The sequence below is a fragment of the Ooceraea biroi genome, chromosome 7, assembly GCF_003672135.1.
Source record: "Ooceraea biroi isolate clonal line C1 chromosome 7, Obir_v5.4, whole genome shotgun sequence".
Lineage (NCBI taxonomy): Eukaryota > Metazoa > Arthropoda > Insecta > Hymenoptera > Formicidae > Ooceraea > Ooceraea biroi.
The window spans coordinates 15,798,785-15,817,374 of NC_039512.1; the positions used below are offsets into that span (position 1 = coordinate 15,798,785).

The 18,590-nt window shown below is 39.7% G+C and overlaps 1 protein-coding gene across 2 annotated transcripts; it reads left to right on the forward strand.

Moving 5' to 3' along the window:
- Positions 1 to 41: 41 nt before the first annotated feature.
- Positions 42 to 18,394, forward strand: LOC105274671 (attractin-like protein 1). Of its 2 annotated transcripts, none has more exons than XM_011330984.3 (12): positions 42 to 983; positions 3,631 to 3,978; positions 5,580 to 5,761; positions 6,240 to 6,634; positions 6,873 to 7,471; positions 7,670 to 8,150; positions 8,335 to 8,743; positions 8,846 to 8,989; positions 9,079 to 9,228; positions 9,358 to 9,745; positions 9,952 to 10,189; positions 10,310 to 18,394. In XM_011330984.3, the coding sequence occupies exons 1-12, from the start codon at positions 592 to 594 to the stop codon at positions 10,553 to 10,555; spliced, it is 3,972 nt and encodes a 1,323-aa protein (XP_011329286.1). In that variant the 5' UTR covers positions 42 to 591; the 3' UTR covers positions 10,556 to 18,394. The 2 variants fall into 2 exon arrangements, with proteins under 2 accessions (XP_011329286.1, XP_011329295.1); XM_011330993.3 differs by having other exon boundaries at positions 43 to 983; positions 9,973 to 10,189.
- The last annotated feature ends 196 nt before the right edge of the window (positions 18,395 to 18,590 follow it).

Consider the following 18,590-nt stretch of genomic DNA (forward strand, 5'->3'; position numbering starts at 1 on the left):
GAGAGAGAAAGAGATCCTCCACCTACTTTCCGTCCTTTTCTAGCTGTGCTTCACGTTTTGCGCTTCACGCTCGGTCTATTCTTACCATGTCTATGGTTTGTGTACATATGGACAGCTGCGGGCCCAACATGGCGACCATAGGAAGCATGGAGGGGGTAACGATTGCGCTTCTCTGATTATTTAGGACTCTACTTGCATGTAGAAGTCTGTGGGAGCATCACTGTGCTGGGCTAAGATGGCGGTAGTGGCGGCATGGATATGAGAGACCCTCTATGGAGAGTCTCTAAAGACGAATGGATGGTGGCGGCCTCTGCACTGTCATAAGCACACGATACGATCGAAAGTACACATTGGTACACATGCACTACGTGTGCACCGTGGCGCGGCAGTGGCAGCCGCGCGAGCTTTCGCGCAGGCAGCGGCGGAGAGTAGTGAGCTGCGTCCGTTTGACGTGCCGGGACGAGTCGAGTTGCCGTCGCACGCGACAGACAAGAACACCTGTCGTTTTGCCGTCGTCGTTGGTGTCCGTACGCGCGTCTCTCGCCGCTACGTCGCCATCGGCCATTACCTCTGACATGGAAACCTATCAAAATGGCAGAGATCGTGCAGATGTTTTTGTTCCTATACAAATCTAAGTATCGTCGGAAAGGCCAGTGGCGGCGATCTCGTCGCGGCGACGACGACGAGGTCGCCGTGGTGCACGATCGTGATCCGCGACAACGTTGGCATTGCGACGGCCACGGCAGCGGCGCGGTCGCGACGGTGCCGTGGGTGCATTTCTTACTATGGGCGGCGCTCGCCTGCTGGGTGGTGCACGTAGGCGCCGCCGCCGCCTCCTCCTCCTCTTCTTCTTCTTCCTTGTCGTTGCCGACGATGGACTGCGACCCCGACATCTGCATCAACGGCGAATGTGTCAATGGCACCTGCGTGTGCCGCGAGGGTTGGCAGGGTACGCACTGCCAGTTTTGCGGTGGAAAGGTCAGGTAAGCGTACCGGTGATGAATAACAAGTGGGAAACACGCGACTCCTGTCCCCGTCTATCGCGTAACTCACTCAATTTCGTTGCTCTGTTCCTCAGTTTTCTTCTTTTTCTCTAATTCCCTCTTATTATTTTTATTATGCGCCGTACCCCTTACTGCATTACTTTTTGGAGCACGAGATTCAACGACATCGTGCCTAGTCATGTTTTTCCAGGAGACGATGTTCGGATTCGCGAGAAAGTACCCATATACGTGCATGCGTGGATAGTTGCGCGCGCGCAATCTAGTGTCGTATGCTTTTCGCGAGGAATGCCGAACACGCGCGAATTGCAGCAATTTTCTACCATTCAGATTATCCGCCTCTTCTCTAGGCTTCATGCGTTACGATTGTTAATTCAAGCTCCGAAACTAGATTTTTATTGGCCAATATATTCATGGTATTCGAGCTGCTACCCAGTAAGCAAAATGTGTGCAATCTGCCAGCAGATTGGCAACAGATTACTGCAGAAGTTGATAGCAAATTGGCATCCGTTATGTCCGCGTTAGGACAGTGATCTGCCAGCAGAGCCTTCTAACAGACTCTGACAGCAGATTGGCGGCAGAAACCGAGCAGGATCTGTTAACATTTGACGGCAGATTGACGGCAGAAACCGAGCAGAATCTGCAGCTTTTGGCCATTCATATTCACGATATATTAAAGCATGTGTTTACTTTTAACACACTATAAATTGTTAAAAGAACGCATTCGTTTGTTCGTTAAATGAAAGTACATTTGGCTTGATGTGTCTTTCTGACAGTTCGTTTCATAATCTCTCTCTTATTGTTAATTTATTCTAATCTCAGGTCCGAACTTTGCTTTCGAACTTCAGATTGCTCGTGGCGTGCGTGAACTACATGGACGTTGTCCATGGGAGCCTCTGTGCCGCAAGTGCAAAAATTTTCAGAAAAATTAATATTATCGTGCCAAGGCGCGTATATTAACTTATATAACTGTTAGGCTAAATCTTAACATCGAGTAAGAACTCGACGCGTGCATCGCATAGCGGTGCGGAGCGAAAACACATATTCATAGCCGTGTAAATTTGAATACTGTCAAAAGCTGCAGATCCTGTTCGGTTTCTGCTGCCAATCTGCTGTTAGATTCCGCGCGCGCAGATCTTGCTCGGTTTCTGCTGCCAATCTGCCGTTAGATTGCGCGCGCGCAAATCTTGCTCGGTTTCTGTCGACGATCCGACTTCGAGCCATGTTTGCAGGTTCTGCTCGGTTTCTGCCGCCAATCTGTTCTTAGATTTTGTGAGCAAGCTCCGTTACGTTTCTGGCACCAATTTGTCGAATTAATCGTTAATAACAACTTCTGTATCAAATTTGTTGTCTTTTGGCTGGCAATAGTTGATAGCAGATAGTTAGCATCATCTGCTTTCGGCAGACTTGGCTATCTGGGTAGTTAGTTTTCAATCTCAATCTTCGATCCTTCGCATGTGTCAAACGTTGACAGACGTGACCAAACCGTCAAGTTGGGTCACGAGTATCCCATAGACTATGTACGTCTATGGAGTATCCGGACACGACGTGCACAGTGCACATGCCTTGAAGTGACCGAAAATTGGTGCAACTTCGTGTGTGTGTGTGTGTGTGGAGAAATGTTTATAATCCCGAATGTGCGTATGCACGTCGGAGCTCAGTCTGTGTCAAGTGCAACGGGATTTCGCCACTTTCTAGGTCGTTCTCGTCGTTTCGATCGCGTGTTACGAGCGACGAAGAGATTCATCCACCCTCTTCGCGCACGCGACGTAAATAAACGTCCGGATGCATGCGTGGACGTATGCGTGTACCTTCTTATTGCATCCTTTTCGAAAGAAACATTCCAAGCTCCTTTCGGCTGCGCCTTCAGTATTCTTCTGTAGTTTCGCGCTCTTGTTTTTAATTCGCTTTTACGTCTACTAATAATATCAAATTTCATGCATGCGTCTCGTTTCAATTGAAGAATTTAAAGAGCACGCAGAATGAATGTATTGCAGCGAAGAAATGGCGCAAGTTCTTCTTTGCTCCTTTAAATGCACAATTTTGAAATGTGTGCTGCACTACTTAATCCGTGCTGCGACATTATGTCCGAAAGGTTTTACCGGATAAATATATATAGACGTAGCATAACGATATTAATTTCTGTAATATTACGTGATAACTTTGCCTTCTTCCTCTGTACTGTCTTCTATTACTGTATGTCCCTCATACTTTTTATTTCTTCAGTACAAAAAAACCGTGATTAGTTTGTGTTGTAGCTGTTTGTTTAATTTTACGGACACTATTTGTCTCCACTTTCGAGTACCGATAAGAAATCAATCTATATGTCAATGAAAAGGAGCAAATATCGCACTGTTGAAAAAATTTGTAATTAAGAAAATTGAACGTTCTTATTAAAAAATTGTACAAAATTGTAAATAACTGTAAATAACTGTAAATAAATGTATATAAGTTTGCATCGTTACACATCTGTCTCAATCTATTACAATTATTCATCCTTTTATCCTAAACGTATAAACCGGATATATCGGAAGAATATGACATCACGGAGAAATTGCCAGTAAACTCTTTTTTTTATTGTACCGATGTGAATGTCTCGTAAGCGCGGTGTGTTTTGTCCTTCCGGCAGATTATCAGAAAAAAGCGGGAGCATTCACGACGGTTTCGGCAACTACACGGCGGACGTGAGGTGCTCTTGGTTGATCGAGAGCAGCCCGGAGACGAAGATACGGATGCACGTGGAGCAATTTGCCATGGAATGCAGCTGGGACCATCTGTACATCTACGACGGTGACAGCGTCGAGGCGCCGTTGTTGGCTGTCTTTTCCGGCCTGATGCACAAAAACGGCTATCACATACATCGCGTGCCGGAGATAATAGCACGATCCGGCAGCGCGTTGTTGTACTTTTATTCCGACGTCGCGTACAACATGAGCGGCTTCAATATTACCTATAAAGTCAACGCTTGCCCGAGCAGGTGAGTGCGACGAGGGATCTCTTTAACGTTGCCACCGGCTCGTTGCTTCTTATCAATTCTAATGTGAACTTCAACTTCAACATTTACGTACATATATTTCTCTTGTGACGTTTCTTCGCATTAGAAACAAGTTCCATGCGTTTCAATCTTCCTGCATAGTCCTAATTATAATTAATAATTAATTATAAGTCTACTTATGTGCCGTGTAACGCAGAAAGATTTCTAAGCGAAAGCAGGATTGCGTTCCTAAAACTGTACGCGCGTACAATATCCAAGCAGAATATTTCTGGCAATAATTGCGTTGCATGTAATTTGTCAATCATATCTTTCTTCATTGACAGAATAATTCTTGTGTGTCGTAGAAAAAGCGTAAATTGATTGATGGATGGTAATATCGGTTGACCTTAAAACGCGGACGGTTAACACGATAACACTTAGCGATTAGAAACGCAGTCCGACACGTGATTCGCGCTACCCGTGCGAAGGACTCGTCAGCGCGATATCTTACCAGACCAAATATAAATTACGTGCACTTGACGACAAGCGTGTTAAGCCGTACGACGTATTTGTTAAAAGAGGAAGACGCCCTGAGATACCTGAGACCTTGAGAGATATGTGCTACTCAGTGCACGGTCAATTGGCAAGTGCATTAATGGAGCATTGAGATTACGTGGAATGACCACCTGATAGCTTGCAATTCGGGTCATTCCCGGCTTAGGAACTTTATCGAGCTTCCACTGCGAGCCGGAATATGCGTAGCCCTGTCTGTGTCACGTTTGATAACGTTACCTGCGATTTCGAGGTGACGAGCAAATCCACGAGCGAGCAAAAACTGTTCGAGTCGTGAGATATCCGGAGATATCGAGTTAGAACATCGACATTTCGCTATCCCGATTTCTGATGCTGTAGAAACGAGCGTGACCTTTTTCTGTCTATCTTGAAATTTATCGGAAAATTTTATGTCGAAATATATGTCCAACGTTGAAACATAGCGCTTAACATTTTTGCATTTTGGCAATATATTGGAGTATAAGAATTTATTTTAGAAACGAATCGTTTCGCATTTGTTACTTCAAATCAATTTTTTATGCATTCTCGAAATATCCTTTTGGTTTAATTCCGTACGTTATTTTTTAATATTAAACACATTTCAGGAATTAGCATTTCATGAAATTAGCATTCCGCTTAAAAACGAGAGACGAGATTAAATGAGAAATTAGATTTTACGAACTATTCGTATCTCTGTATATCTAATTTACAAAGAGCCGTTTTCATTCGCTCGAAAACTCGGTATTTTCGCTCTCGGTATTTCAAAGAATAATTAAGAGTAAATTTGTTTAAATTATCCTTTTTCATTCTCTTTGCACGTTACATTCTATACAGAATTATCTGCATTCTTAGCTTTTATTGCTCAAATATTGAGTGTAATCAAGATGGATTGTTTATCGCCAAGGCTTGCTTTTCAATAAATAAATATTGGTACAGGTAAATGTTTATTATGCGCTCGAGTAAAGAGCTCACCAGAGACATATATATATATATATATATACACACACAATGAACGTATATATCTTGTATACACAACACATCGTCGTTTCCAGGTATTCTCATATCGACTGTTCCGGCCATGGTGTGTGTATCGAAGGCACGTGTACCTGCGACGCCATGTGGACCGGTGAGGCTTGCGACATGCAGGTATGTCCGAACAATTGCTCGTACCATCACGGACAGGGCGACTGTGATCGCGAGAGTCATCACTGCCATTGCTCTCACGGCTACAAAGGTAAAGAGATGATCAGTCAGATATGACGTTTCAGTTAAGTGGCTTGTAAATTGGTGATCTATTTAATAGATAATTGAAGCGTCTACAACTTGTCTAAATGTGAAATTAATCACGACGTTCCTACTTGAGACCACTTGAGAAACCACTTGAGAAAGATGTACACATAGCAAAAATACACACTCGTAGCTATAATTATAATAATATACTAAATATTAATGTAACAAGTATCGTGTTTCAAATTTAAAAATTTCTTAATTTTTAATGTGTTGTTAATCACACAACTTGATAATGTGTTTAAATACCATAGCGTTGTTAATTTTCAATTTGTAAGCATTTACATGATATAGAGAAATAAAAATTAACAGAAGCGAATGTGTTTAAGTTCGAACGTGCAAGACGTGTATAGAAAACGTAAAAAATAGTGGAATTGATAATAATAAGTAAATGGAAAATAAATAAATTTATGTTTTTTATATAGGTGCGGATTGCGGGCAAAAGAGTGACAATGGATACTGGGAAACAGTCACTTACAAAGACCTGCCGCTGGATGGATCGGCTAGTCATTGTTCTATCGTTTGGAAGGACTCGCTTTACGTGGTCGGCGGTGAAAGTTTCCGTCATGCCAAGATGATATATGTGTACGATTATAACGGCAATGTCTGGGAGACACCCCATGTCGAGGGCCGCGTACCGTTACCACGTTACGCGCACTCGTGTGTATTGTTTGGTGATAAAATATTTATGTATGGTGGCGTCGTGCGCAATTCTACAGTGACCAACGAAATCTGGGCGTTTGACGTGTCCGCCAAGGTCTGGGAGAACGTCACCGTGCATGATAACTGCCATAACAAGACGATATGTGGACCCCTGCAGGTGCGGCATCTCAAAATAAAAATTCATTTGTATTTATAAATGTAGCGTTTATTAGAATCAGTATATTAAGCTAATTGCTTGAAATTTATTAAGATTTTTAAAATATAAATTTATCAAGATTTTTAAAATAATTTTCAAATAATATGTAACCAGTGTTAGCTTGATCTCTGATTGTTCGTTGAATTAAATTTCGTGCAATGTAATATCTCGATTATCTTAATAAATCGGCTTTTTACAGGTAGCCGGTCATACCGCGACTCTGGTGCAAAGCCACGGCAAGAAGGAGAAGATGGTTGTGATATTCGGCTATTCGCCGCAGTATGGTTACTTAAACACCGTCCAGGAGTACTATTTGGGTACGCGCGAGTGGCAGATCGTCAAGACGATCGGTTTTCCAGTAAAGGGCGGCTACGGACACAGTTCCGCGTACGATCCTCTCACGAATCTCATTTACGTGTACGGCGGTTACGTATCGGAATCGCAGAGTACGCAGGTACTGACCAGTCGACTTTACTCGTATCATCCTAATTATCGCGAATGGCGATTGCTCACGGCAGCGCCGTCGGCACGATTCTTTCACACGGCTGCGTTCGTCTCGGGTGGACTGATGTTAGTATTTGGCGGCAACATGCACAACGACACCCAACACTCGCTTGGCGCTCGGTGTTACACAGCCGACATCATCGGCTACGACGTCACGTGCGATACGTGGCATCAATATACCATGCCGCGTGACATGAATGATCTCCCACGTTATGGTCACAGCGCGACCGTCTTCGAGAAGTCGATGTACATCTACGGCGGCTTCAACGGGGAAATGCTCTCTGATATGTTGAGGTAAATTTCAACATAATCTGGATATATATATAAAATTATTGTATCATAGTTATATAATTTATATACACGGTGTAAAGAAATATTGAAATCCTTCTTTACGTCTGATGAAATTCTTCTTTAGAAAAGACTGATGTGCAATTTGTTTGAAATGAGATGAAATTGTATGTAGATGTCAAGAAAGATTCTGTTGTCGTGCAGGTATACTCCGGGCAACTGTGAACATTTGAGTCAGCCTGAATGCTTGAGCGCCAGGGTCGGCGTGAAATGCGTGTGGCATAAGCGGGATGGCCGGTGCCTGCAGATCGCGAAGATACCGCAGCACGTTCTCAATCACAAGGACTACGATGACGTTTACATGAAGTGTAAATTGGACGACACGCCGCCGCGCGGTATGACGTCGCACGAGGAACTCTGCAAGCTCTTCACCGATTGTGTTGCCTGTGTACAGACCTCGTACAATTGCGTGTGGTGTGGTAAGAGCTGCCTGCACGAAAAATGCAGGGACCATCCGTACTCGCTGAACTCGCGACGCATCGTGGAACTGGAAGAGTGCGACGCGAACACTGGCATCGAGTGCCTGCAACTGCACACGTGCCAGGCCTGCTCCAGCAACCCGCGTTGCGTCTGGTCGTGGTCCAACGGACCCGATCGTTGCAAGCCGCAGTCGAAGACTCGAGAGGTACGTAATAGTAACTATTATCGGCTTTAGTTTATGAAGAATTATACTCATCTTAATTTAGATTTGTAAAATAGCGAAATAATAATTACCATAAAATTATTTTTGATTTACATATTAAATCATATATTATAAATATAAAATTAGAAACGGACAGGTAGTTTATCTCACGAATTTTCTGAACCAGGTGAGCGTGATGAACAATACGATCCAGGCGCAGCGCCTAACTATGGACACGTGCCGCAATCCGTGCGTGGACTATACGTCGTGTCGCAATTGCACAGAGTCCGATTGCATCTGGTGTCAAAACGAAATCAAGTGCGTGGACAAGAACGCGTACGCGGTCAGTTTCCCGTATGGACAGTGTCGCGAGTGGACGGCGACAGATGCCCGGTGCCGTGCTACGGAAACCGGCAAGGAGTGGTGCAGTTTCTACTCGTCGTGTGCTACTTGTCGCTCGGATCCCGGATGTGGCTGGTGCGACGACGGGTCGGGCACCGGGAAAGGCCTCTGCCTACCTGGTGGAGCCCGTGGTCCCAGCAGCAAGAGCTTGAACATATGTCCACTCGACCATTGGTACTTCACGAAGTGTCCGAGTAAGTCAGCTTTCTTTCCTTCTCCGAACCGTGTTCTCTTTTCTCGCGAATTTCTTCTTGCCACGATGTTCATATCAATTTTGATTTCTTCGATCGTTGTAGCCTGTCAGTGTAACGGTCACAGTAAGTGTCTTCCAAACAGCAGCGAATGCATTCAGCCATGTGGCAATTTGACGTACGGATCACACTGCGAAAAGTGTATCCCCGGCTATTACGGCAGTCCACTTAACGGAGCGACGTGTCAGCGTACGTAATCTTTCTATTCGCGATCGTCTCGCAAAGGAGAAACTTGCAGATTTAGATTAGAGAGTAACAATCGTGCGTGATTATTATAGCCTGCTCCTGCAATAATCAAGGCACACAGTGCACTAGCGAAACTGGCAAATGTTTTTGCACCACCAAGGGCATCATCGGGGATCACTGCGAGCGCTGCGACGTATCCGGTCTTTATCACGGAGACCCTACGAACAAGGGCTTCTGTTTTTGTGAGTTTATACACGAAAGGGAAATAAAACTTTTATTCTATAATATATTCTACTAGTTTCAGAAATTGCTATTTCTTCTTCTTCTTCTTCTTCTTATTGTTTGTCTTATTTTACGTGTCTGTATTTCAGATGATTTGGCTATTGACTACCAGTTCACATTCAACCTAAGTAAAAAGGAGGACCGTCACTACCGCGCAATCAATTTCAAGAACTCGCCGCCAAAGGCCGACATCGACGCCGAGTTCTCTATCACTTGCTCCGTGCTTGCCAAGATGAACGTTACCATAAAGAAAGTGAACACCCCGGAAAAGTCAGTGCTGCTCGGCGCGAATTGCACCACCACTATGTACAAACATCGTTTCAGCAAGGCGGACTACAATTTCGGCAGCGAAGATAACAACAGCCTCACCACGTTCTACGTGTATGTCTACGACTTTCAACCGCCGCTCTGGATACAGATCTCGTTCTCCCAGTACTCGAAACTGAATTTGCAACAATTTTTCGTAACGTTCTGCACGTGAGTATTATAAATTAGATTTTCGTGTGGTTCTTTTTATCCGGGATGAAATGTGTTTAAGTTACAGTTTCAAGTCGCGTCTTTGTGGTTTGGGAAAGTGATCCTAGAAAAACGACGGATTTACTGGTCACATGTTTTATTTTTTCCAATTCTTTCATATCCTTTCCATCATATTAAACTGCAGACAGTATTTACTTGTAAATTAGAGATCACGCGCGACTGTACAGGTGCTTCCTCGCCCTGCTACTGGTGGCTGCTATTCTCTGGAAGATCAAGCAGAAGTATGACATGTATCGACGACGACAACGCCTCTACTTGGAGATGGAGCAGATGGCCAGCAGAGCGTTCAGTCAAGTTGTCGTAGAGATCGAAAGACGCGACATCGATAACTTGGACCCGGAGCACGATGATACTGAATTTACCAATTGTCGCAAGAGGAAAAAGGTGCAAATTTCAACAGAGACTTTTACATCTTTCTTATTGAACTTAGACACTCTCCTTCAGGCATCGATAAGATGAAACTTTCGAGACTTTTGCGAGAGTAATGCGTTTTTTTTCTTAAAGGATGCTCCTAGTCCGATCGCGTTGGAACCCTGTTGCGGAAACAGAGCTGCAGTCCTGTCGCTGTTGGTCAGATTGCCGACCGGCGGTGAATCTTACACGCCAGCCGGACAAAGTGCTGGCATAGCCGTTGCGTCTGCTTTAGTCACGCTGGGCAGTCCGCGCAGGCCGTCTCAGGAACTGATGACGAAGGAGCCGAAGAAGACGCGGAAGTCTGCTAGCCAACATCCGGATTCCACGTGCATTTAACGATGAACCAGTGACGGAGGGGAGTTGCGATGGGCAGGCGTAACTGCGACGAGCCTTATAGTTGTTTCTGTGATCTTGTCCGCGCGGCAGGGCGACTTTTATCCTCGAATTCGAACGGAGTGAATCAAGTGCGAAGCGAGAACAGCAACGTTCGCGAGAATTCTCTTGTCGACGCGTGCGGCTAAACCGGTGAATCGAACAATTCTTTTATCGTGGATATTTTATCGTGGAGTTGGGCGTTTAATGCTCGAATAGATATAGATGTATGCACGACTTTTCTTATTGAGTAGAGGAACACGCCTTTCGCCGAAGAGCGAATGAAATGCTGCTGCTGCTGACTGCGTCCGCTGATCATGGTAAGCAACAGTTTCTGTTTAGACTTGCTGCATGAGGTGTCTCTGTGCTTCGAGAACGACGCCGGTTCATCGGTTGGCGAGTTCTCTTTGTGAATCTCGATTGACGATGCGTTGTACAGTGTTGTATATAAGTGATCAGACGATCTACATTTTCTTCGAAGAAGTTACGATAAAGAGTGTATGGATAAACTGGCCTCGCGCGCGTGTATATTTGAAAAGCTTTTATCCGCTGCTTTAAAAAAAAAATGATTCAGTTATGATCAAAAATATAATACACGTAATTCTTGAATATAGATTCAATAAATTTTCAGATGATTGTCTTTCAAAAATTATTAAAGGTTTAGAAGATGAAAGCTTATTTAAGACTGAAAGATTAAATATTGCATATCCATCATAAGATCTTTTATTCCTATAATTTCTCTTCTAAATGCAAATATCTATGATAAATCTAACGGAGAAGACCATTCAGAATATTTATACGTAGCGGATAAAATCTTTTTTTGTAAATGCCATAAAAGTTATTAAAAAATCCATTAACCACGTTATTGAAATGATTGAATTCGAAGAAGTACAACACTTCGACGTAAGCTGTAAATAAGCTGTATTTTTATTGGGCTCGGAAATGAGAGCGCAGATCTCTTTCTCGTCAACAATGAAGTTCAAAAGGCATACGACACTAAAATAGGCAGGGAGAATCGAATCCAGTCGGTGAGTACGAGGAATGATTCATTATTTCATGCATCTCGTTTGTAGCATATGAATGTGTAATAAGATTCATATTCTAAATCGATCGAAGTGAGTAGAGACATCACAATTAGAGCAGACGTAGAAAAGGCATAAGATATTTGGTCATGCGTGCATTTTGCATTAGAGTATTGTGCCAAATTAGCATTCCTTTTTTTATATGAACGCAAACATTATTTGACGAGGTGAGACTTGGTGAGCTAAAATTGGTCGAACAAGCAAGTATTTTTACAACTATCTTTAATTAAAAAATTTTTTTAAAGTTTTTAATTTTCGTTTTATTTCTTTATTTCCATTTTTTTATTTATGTCACTCCGTAACTATGCTGTAATTACAACTCCGTGTGTGATTCAAAAATTTAAAGAAATGTGATTGGAAATTTGTAGGATTGGAATATTGAATAATTAAAAGTAATAAGATATAAATAAGAAATTTTAGTGAATTTGCCGGTGATATTAATCTAGTGGAACAAGGAAATGAATTTAGTCATTGCAAAAGCAGCTTGTTTGGTTTTATTTGTTTCTGTTTTGTAACGATGCTGGTTACTCGTTACTTGTGCATATATATTGGTTGCATGTTGATTTTTCTAAGCATTTAAGTAATGCGTTTATAAAATTAGCATGTTCTCACCTTTTCTCAGGAATTTGCAAGCTTCTGCTTGTGTCACATTATTTCGTCTTTTTGTACTTGCATCGGAGAGAATAATTAAATTATTATATTAATAAATCATATACTTCCATTTTTATATTGGATTCGTACTTTTCTTCTCACCGTTTCAAATATGAGAAGATACAATTTACTATAAAGACTTTGTGATTTTTGTATGCATGATTAATGAGGAATGACGGTAATAGTTTATAATATAGTGTGTTTTATCACTTATAAAGAAAGTTTCAACACTCCAAATCGTCATTCGTGTGGAATGTATTTGTATTGAGACTGTAGATTAGTCTTTTTTTTTAAAACTGTCACAGTAACACGAGAAAGGGGAATTGCTGTAAGATATTCTAAATCGGTCGAAGTGAGTAGAGATGATGTCACAGTCGTATATGTATTATCATTCGTATATGTATTATTACGTATTTTTTCTATGGATACATTAACTTCTGTTACAGTAATTAAGCCATCTTTTTTTACTCGGATGTGATTGTATGTTATTTATATCTGTGGTGGTGTCGGATCGAGTCGGATGAGTAATAAACGTTAATTCTCGGTTATTACTCGGATTGGTAAATGTAAATGTAATGCATTTTATTCTGACATTTAATACTCATATAATTTCCCGACTTTATATACTGATTAAAATATTAATTTATGTAAAAATCGTGTCGAAAGACATACATATATGTATATGCATATTATAAATTAAAATCCTTCCTTTTTAAGCAATATATATTTTTCGTACCAAAGAAAAATAGATGTGAATAAATCGTTATTGCGCACGTAGAAGGCTAGATAGCATAATTGATCGACATAATCAATCAATTATTATATAACAATTAGAAAGAAAATCATAATTATTGGCCACGTCCAAAAAAATGGTCTTTCGTTTCAATATTGATTCATATATATGTATATGAATATATATATGATTACCATTTGTTATTAAATTTAGTTTTTTTTATACGATCACTTTTTGTATTCAAATAGCAGTCTCATTTGAGAGATAATTATAACAGTTCTCTTGTGAGCGCCAAATATGAAAAATATTTTATTAAAATATATTTTATATCGAATATATATATTGTATAGTAACATATCTTTTTATCATATGATTTGTGTAAGCGTATAAGCACTTTTAATCCCTTCGTTGCTGCAAATCACTTATATTCATTCTTGATTATTTCTGTATTTTAATAATAAATTATGATCTACAAACAATTTTATATTACACGTATGATTTTGGCAACGACGGGATTCAGATCTAAATGCAAAAGTTTCTAAAATATTATTTATCTAAACAATTATACGATAAATTTTTGCATTATTGAAAAATACACTTTCATTAGCCAATCAATATTGTTTCACGATAATTTATTACAACGTTGTATAAACATCGAATTATGTTCTCAATGTTGCTTTCAAATTGTCAGGACGACGCTCCACCGGCGCCTATTTTCGTTTTTCTTTTTCATTTCGTTTTTAAGCTATACTTAAGAGTTTTACTATCGAGAGGCGGCTCGCTCTCGGAGAGTAAATTTCTCGAATAAACGACACTCTTTAATCGAAATTTGCTCTCGATTCGATTAAATCTAATCTCTGTCGGAAAGTAAACTGCAAAGAAATGTTCATTAAATGTTTGCTCTTTTTTAATTCTGTATCAGCTAGGGATCGTCGCTGTCGAAAGTCGCTCTCGAAGAATGAAACTCTCAAGCGTACACTTGAGCTTCGACCTTCTGTCTGTCGCGTACATCGTAATAACTGTAACACTGCCAATGTAATATTCCTCGACTTCGTTAATCTTTTACAATCCGCTTCGTCTTCAAGCCCTCGAGACGATGGCCGAGCCCTCCGATCGATCTTTGTGACTGCATTGATGGCACGCGTTAACCATCGTTATTCCGCAATCTCGTCTTGTCTCTTTCTCTCTTCAATCTTGTACCACTGTTGTTCGCGATCACGACGGGACCAGCGTTATTCATCGCTCTCGAGTGTCTTAAAAGGCTTAAGTAATATTAAAGTAGAGTAGTCTAGTACGTACATACACGTATTTACTTTTTCTTCATCTTCACTTACGAGAATTGCACGTAGCATTGCACGTAGCATTGCACGTAGCATTGCACATGATGCATCATAAAAATTAAATTATGTATGTATGTACATAGGAGTGATATTTCCGTTAGAGAAATATGCTATCGCCAAGCGAAGGCCCGCTTTATTGTATAAACTCCAAGGTATCTCTTTGAATAGGATACATTCGAAGGAAGTAGAACGGAGGTAGTTGATTGTATAATAGAACGATTAGAACTACTAGAACTAAATTAATGCAAGCGAGATTACTAGAATCAAATTTGTAATTGTGCGGATTGTATCGATGGACTTATGCATTTGTGTGCGAGATTGTCCGTGAAACTCTTGATAAAGATACCGCGAAAGAGCGAACGAGCATCGTGAGAGGTCCTGTCGCGATCCATTGACTCTCTTCGAGTTTCTCTTTTCGATTCAAAGATAAGAAAGGAGCGATCGAAGAGCCTCACTTCCCGCAAAGGGCTCAAAGAACATTTAATCTTTCTCTGATGAGGGAGGTCTTTGAAATCTCTAATCATAAGAAATAGATCTTAGAACTGGAGGGCATGAGATGTAAGATATATCCATTTATATGGATCGATTCAAGTCACCGATCTTAGCCATTAAGGATTCTTAAGCGCCGGTATGTAAGACTCGATGAAAGAAAGAGTGGTGATGCTCGAGAGCGACGAGCTAGCAGATGCGGGAACACAGAGAGACAGGCGTACGATGAGAATACTTAGCAACCTAAATAGATAAGTCCGACATGTATATTATACATAGCTTGCAACTTTTCTATATAGGGCACGATCGAGAATATTTATTTTTATTCGAGCGTGAGCATGTGAAAAACACAAACTGTTTGATAAAAGTCTGTAAATCAACGGAATAAGTGGTGGAGCGATTGTGAAATCTCTCGACACAAGTCCTTCAATCTTGCGAATATTCTTGGGAAACGCATAGCACATACTGAAACGCGCGTTTATGTATACAGCGTCATTAACACATTTATTTAACATGATACATTTATTACATCAATTTTGTCTACATTGCTCAAATTGTCGTGCTCGAGCTGTGCACGTATTGTGTAGGCATTAGTACTTTATATTTGTTGATTAAAAATCCACATTATTGTTCAAAATTGTAATAGTCCTTGGATAATTAAATATGTATCTAATATTAAATACTGATAGAAATATGTGACGCGATGTATACCCAGTAAACGCGCGTGAACATTAAATAATGTAAAGTTTAAGATCATCAATCTGCGTATTACTATCGCTCTATCATGATTCTTATTAATATTGTCAGAAAGAGCGAAATATTTCAAATATCAAAACGGTTTCCATTTATTTTCAATCATTTCTTCTTTGTGACATTTCAATTTTTCTTCTACGGCCGCTATACATTATATCCTAACTATTTTTACTCGTTACCAGAAAAGAATAAAATCACAATCGTAAAATCTTAAAATTGCAATTCACTCCTGTTTTGAACACTCGATATTTTTCACGGATCACCCGCTAAAATTGCTGGAGCTTAGAAATGACCACTTTCTTCGTATAAGCTCAGTATTTGTATATAATGACACGTGAGAAGGAATATTATTTTATTCTAAGCGATAGGAGAGCAACGAAGGAATACTACTGAAACGATTGTATCTTAAAATCGTTAATCTGTTCGTTTTTAAAGCACGCGCGAGAAGTCGAAGATAGTTCTCAATTCTTCCTTTGAGCGAATTATTTTTTAGTCGAATTATTATATCTTTTTATTTCGTATTTTGTTCATTCGATCTATTTATTCGATATACAGCATTTTTAGATAACAAATGCTCTGAACTTCTTCGATTGAGCTTGACATACTTACTATTGTATGTTTAAGTTATTTTTAAGTTTTATAAAACAGGTTTTCATTTTCGTTTTTTTAATTTTTTAAAGATCTGAACGTAGAGATATATATTAGAATTCGTTACGCGAATGATTTTGTGCGTAGCAATTAGACAATATGTACATACTTTAAAGTCAACCAAGATTCGTAGAAAATTTCGAATCTTTTCACACTAGTTGTCTCATTGAATTAAAGCGTTGTTTAGATCAGATGATTCTACATTATCATTAAAACCGATGAAGATTTTGTATCGTTCGTTTCATGACGTGCACAGGTGTTAAATATTAATTTAGAGTTTATACTACGTAAAAATACAAAGGCTGATATTCTTAACTTATTTTTATCGATAAAAATCCCTTTAATGTGACTTCTTAGTAGCCAATCAGGTAGTTTTAAGTCACTTTTAGAGAGCTTTTATCGATAAAAACTTGACTTGAGAATATGGATCAATATTTTTTTAAATTAGTAATACAATTAACTTATATATCTAAGACACACAAACAATTTCTCTTGAAAATGTGTTTAAATAAAAATATAATCGCAGAAAAATTATGCCATAGTCAAAGTTTCTTAAATTAATTTAAACATTTGAATGCGGAGAATCTATTTGCTCTCAGGAAAATGTTTAACACGTGTGCGCGCGATACTTGTCAATATTTGCGATAAAATTCAGCGCGTGTGCTAAATTTCTGAACTGTTGGAAGTCAAGTGAGACATTATGTGAAAAGGGCAAATAACGTGAATATATTTTGAGAAATTGTCGCGAGCGTGTTGTTGACAACACGCGAGAAAAGTATAAATGATTGCAGCTTTGTATGTACATAGCTTATCATTCGATCATATATCCAGCTTTATCTAGTCAATAAAAGATGAACGTGATTGCGTGCAATGGATGGTTGTAATATCGACGAGTTGTAAATCGATGGGATTTCGTTTCGGTTGTATTTCGCGAAATGCGATCTGCGAATTCGCATATGTATCTCGAACGGCATGAGCAGAGAGCCTCGCATTCTCCAAGAGCGATCTTTGAGAGTAAAAATTCTTCGTTGGAGAAAGAGTGATTCTTCGTCGATCGTCCATCCAATTTTTACTCTGTAAAAATGGCTCTTGATAGTAAAACTTTTCGCACGACATAGAATTATTCTCAATGAATGTTCAAATTTTTGTCTCAAATCTCAAAGTTTTGTCCTTCGAGCGATATTCGAAGATAATTCTTCGAGTCTGCTTTGGACAGGTATGCACTTGAGAGCTTTACTCGCCGAGAGCAATTTAATAAATCCCCAAGTTCCGGAATAAGTTTAAATTAAGTTATCGAGAGAAAAGAATACCTGAGGATTTTGCTTTTGCTCTTGATAGTAAACATCGTAAGTAACAGATTTGTATTTCTTGTGAGGCACTCCTAGGCGATAAAATCTTTGAATATATGCATTAGTTTACTTAAGCATTATAGCTTAAGTAAAACAAATACTTCTCAACCGTGCAATTGGAAGCGGACTTTGTACTTTAGTTGTTCTTTGTCGATACGTCAAATAAGTTGACAGAATTAGTGATTTACAAACGAAAACAATTGGAATGAGAGAGACTGGCATTCTCTGCTGTGCAAGATATTTATATACATGAAATTTTTCACGATTACTTCGTCCATAATATTATAATTTATTTTCACATTTTTACATAGCTTACATATTTCTGTCATGTATTACTTCTACGTGCGAAGATTAAATTTAATTTATCGCATCGTCAATTCTCTCACGAATGGTCATGACATCAGAAAATCGATCGTGAGATACGCAATCGCGCACTATTGAGAAATCGGGATAGTCAAGAGGATTCAGTATAACTCGAACTGTGAAAAGAGGCAGACAAAAGACATTTTTCTTAGAAATCTCATCTTGACTAAAGCACTAGGGAAGAAAATTGAAAGCGAAGATGAACAGAAAAGAAGAGAGATGTAGTGAGAGAATCCGCATGCCTGTGTATGAGTTTGTGTATACATACGTGGAAACTGTGAGCGAAAGAGTTGAAATTATGCCCGTATTTTTATGCTAGAAGTTAGAATGCGTAGAGAATTACTATGAATGTCGCGCGAATGTGAGCAGAAGATTGGGAGGTATATATATATATATATATATTGTATCATATTAAATAAAACAGATATTGTTTAAATAAAATTGATATATATATAAACATGACTGCATACGCGTTATTTTCCACTACGGATATATTATCTCTTCGTAATAAACTAAAGTAATTACAATATTGCTGTGTTAAAGTAAAATATTTAATAACAAGTAAAATATTTAATTGATACGAATTTTAGA

Coding starts and splice junctions, on each gene's coding strand:
- LOC105274671 (XM_011330984.3), top strand. CDS start 592: ATGGCAGAGATCGTGCAGATGTTTTTGTTCCTATACAAATCTAAGTAT. Junction 5,762..6,239: donor TTGCTCTCACGGCTACAAAG/GTAAAGAGATGA, acceptor TTTTTTATATAG/GTGCGGATTGCGGGCAAAAG. Junction 8,990..9,078: donor TAACGGAGCGACGTGTCAGC/GTACGTAATCTT, acceptor TGATTATTATAG/CCTGCTCCTGCAATAATCAA.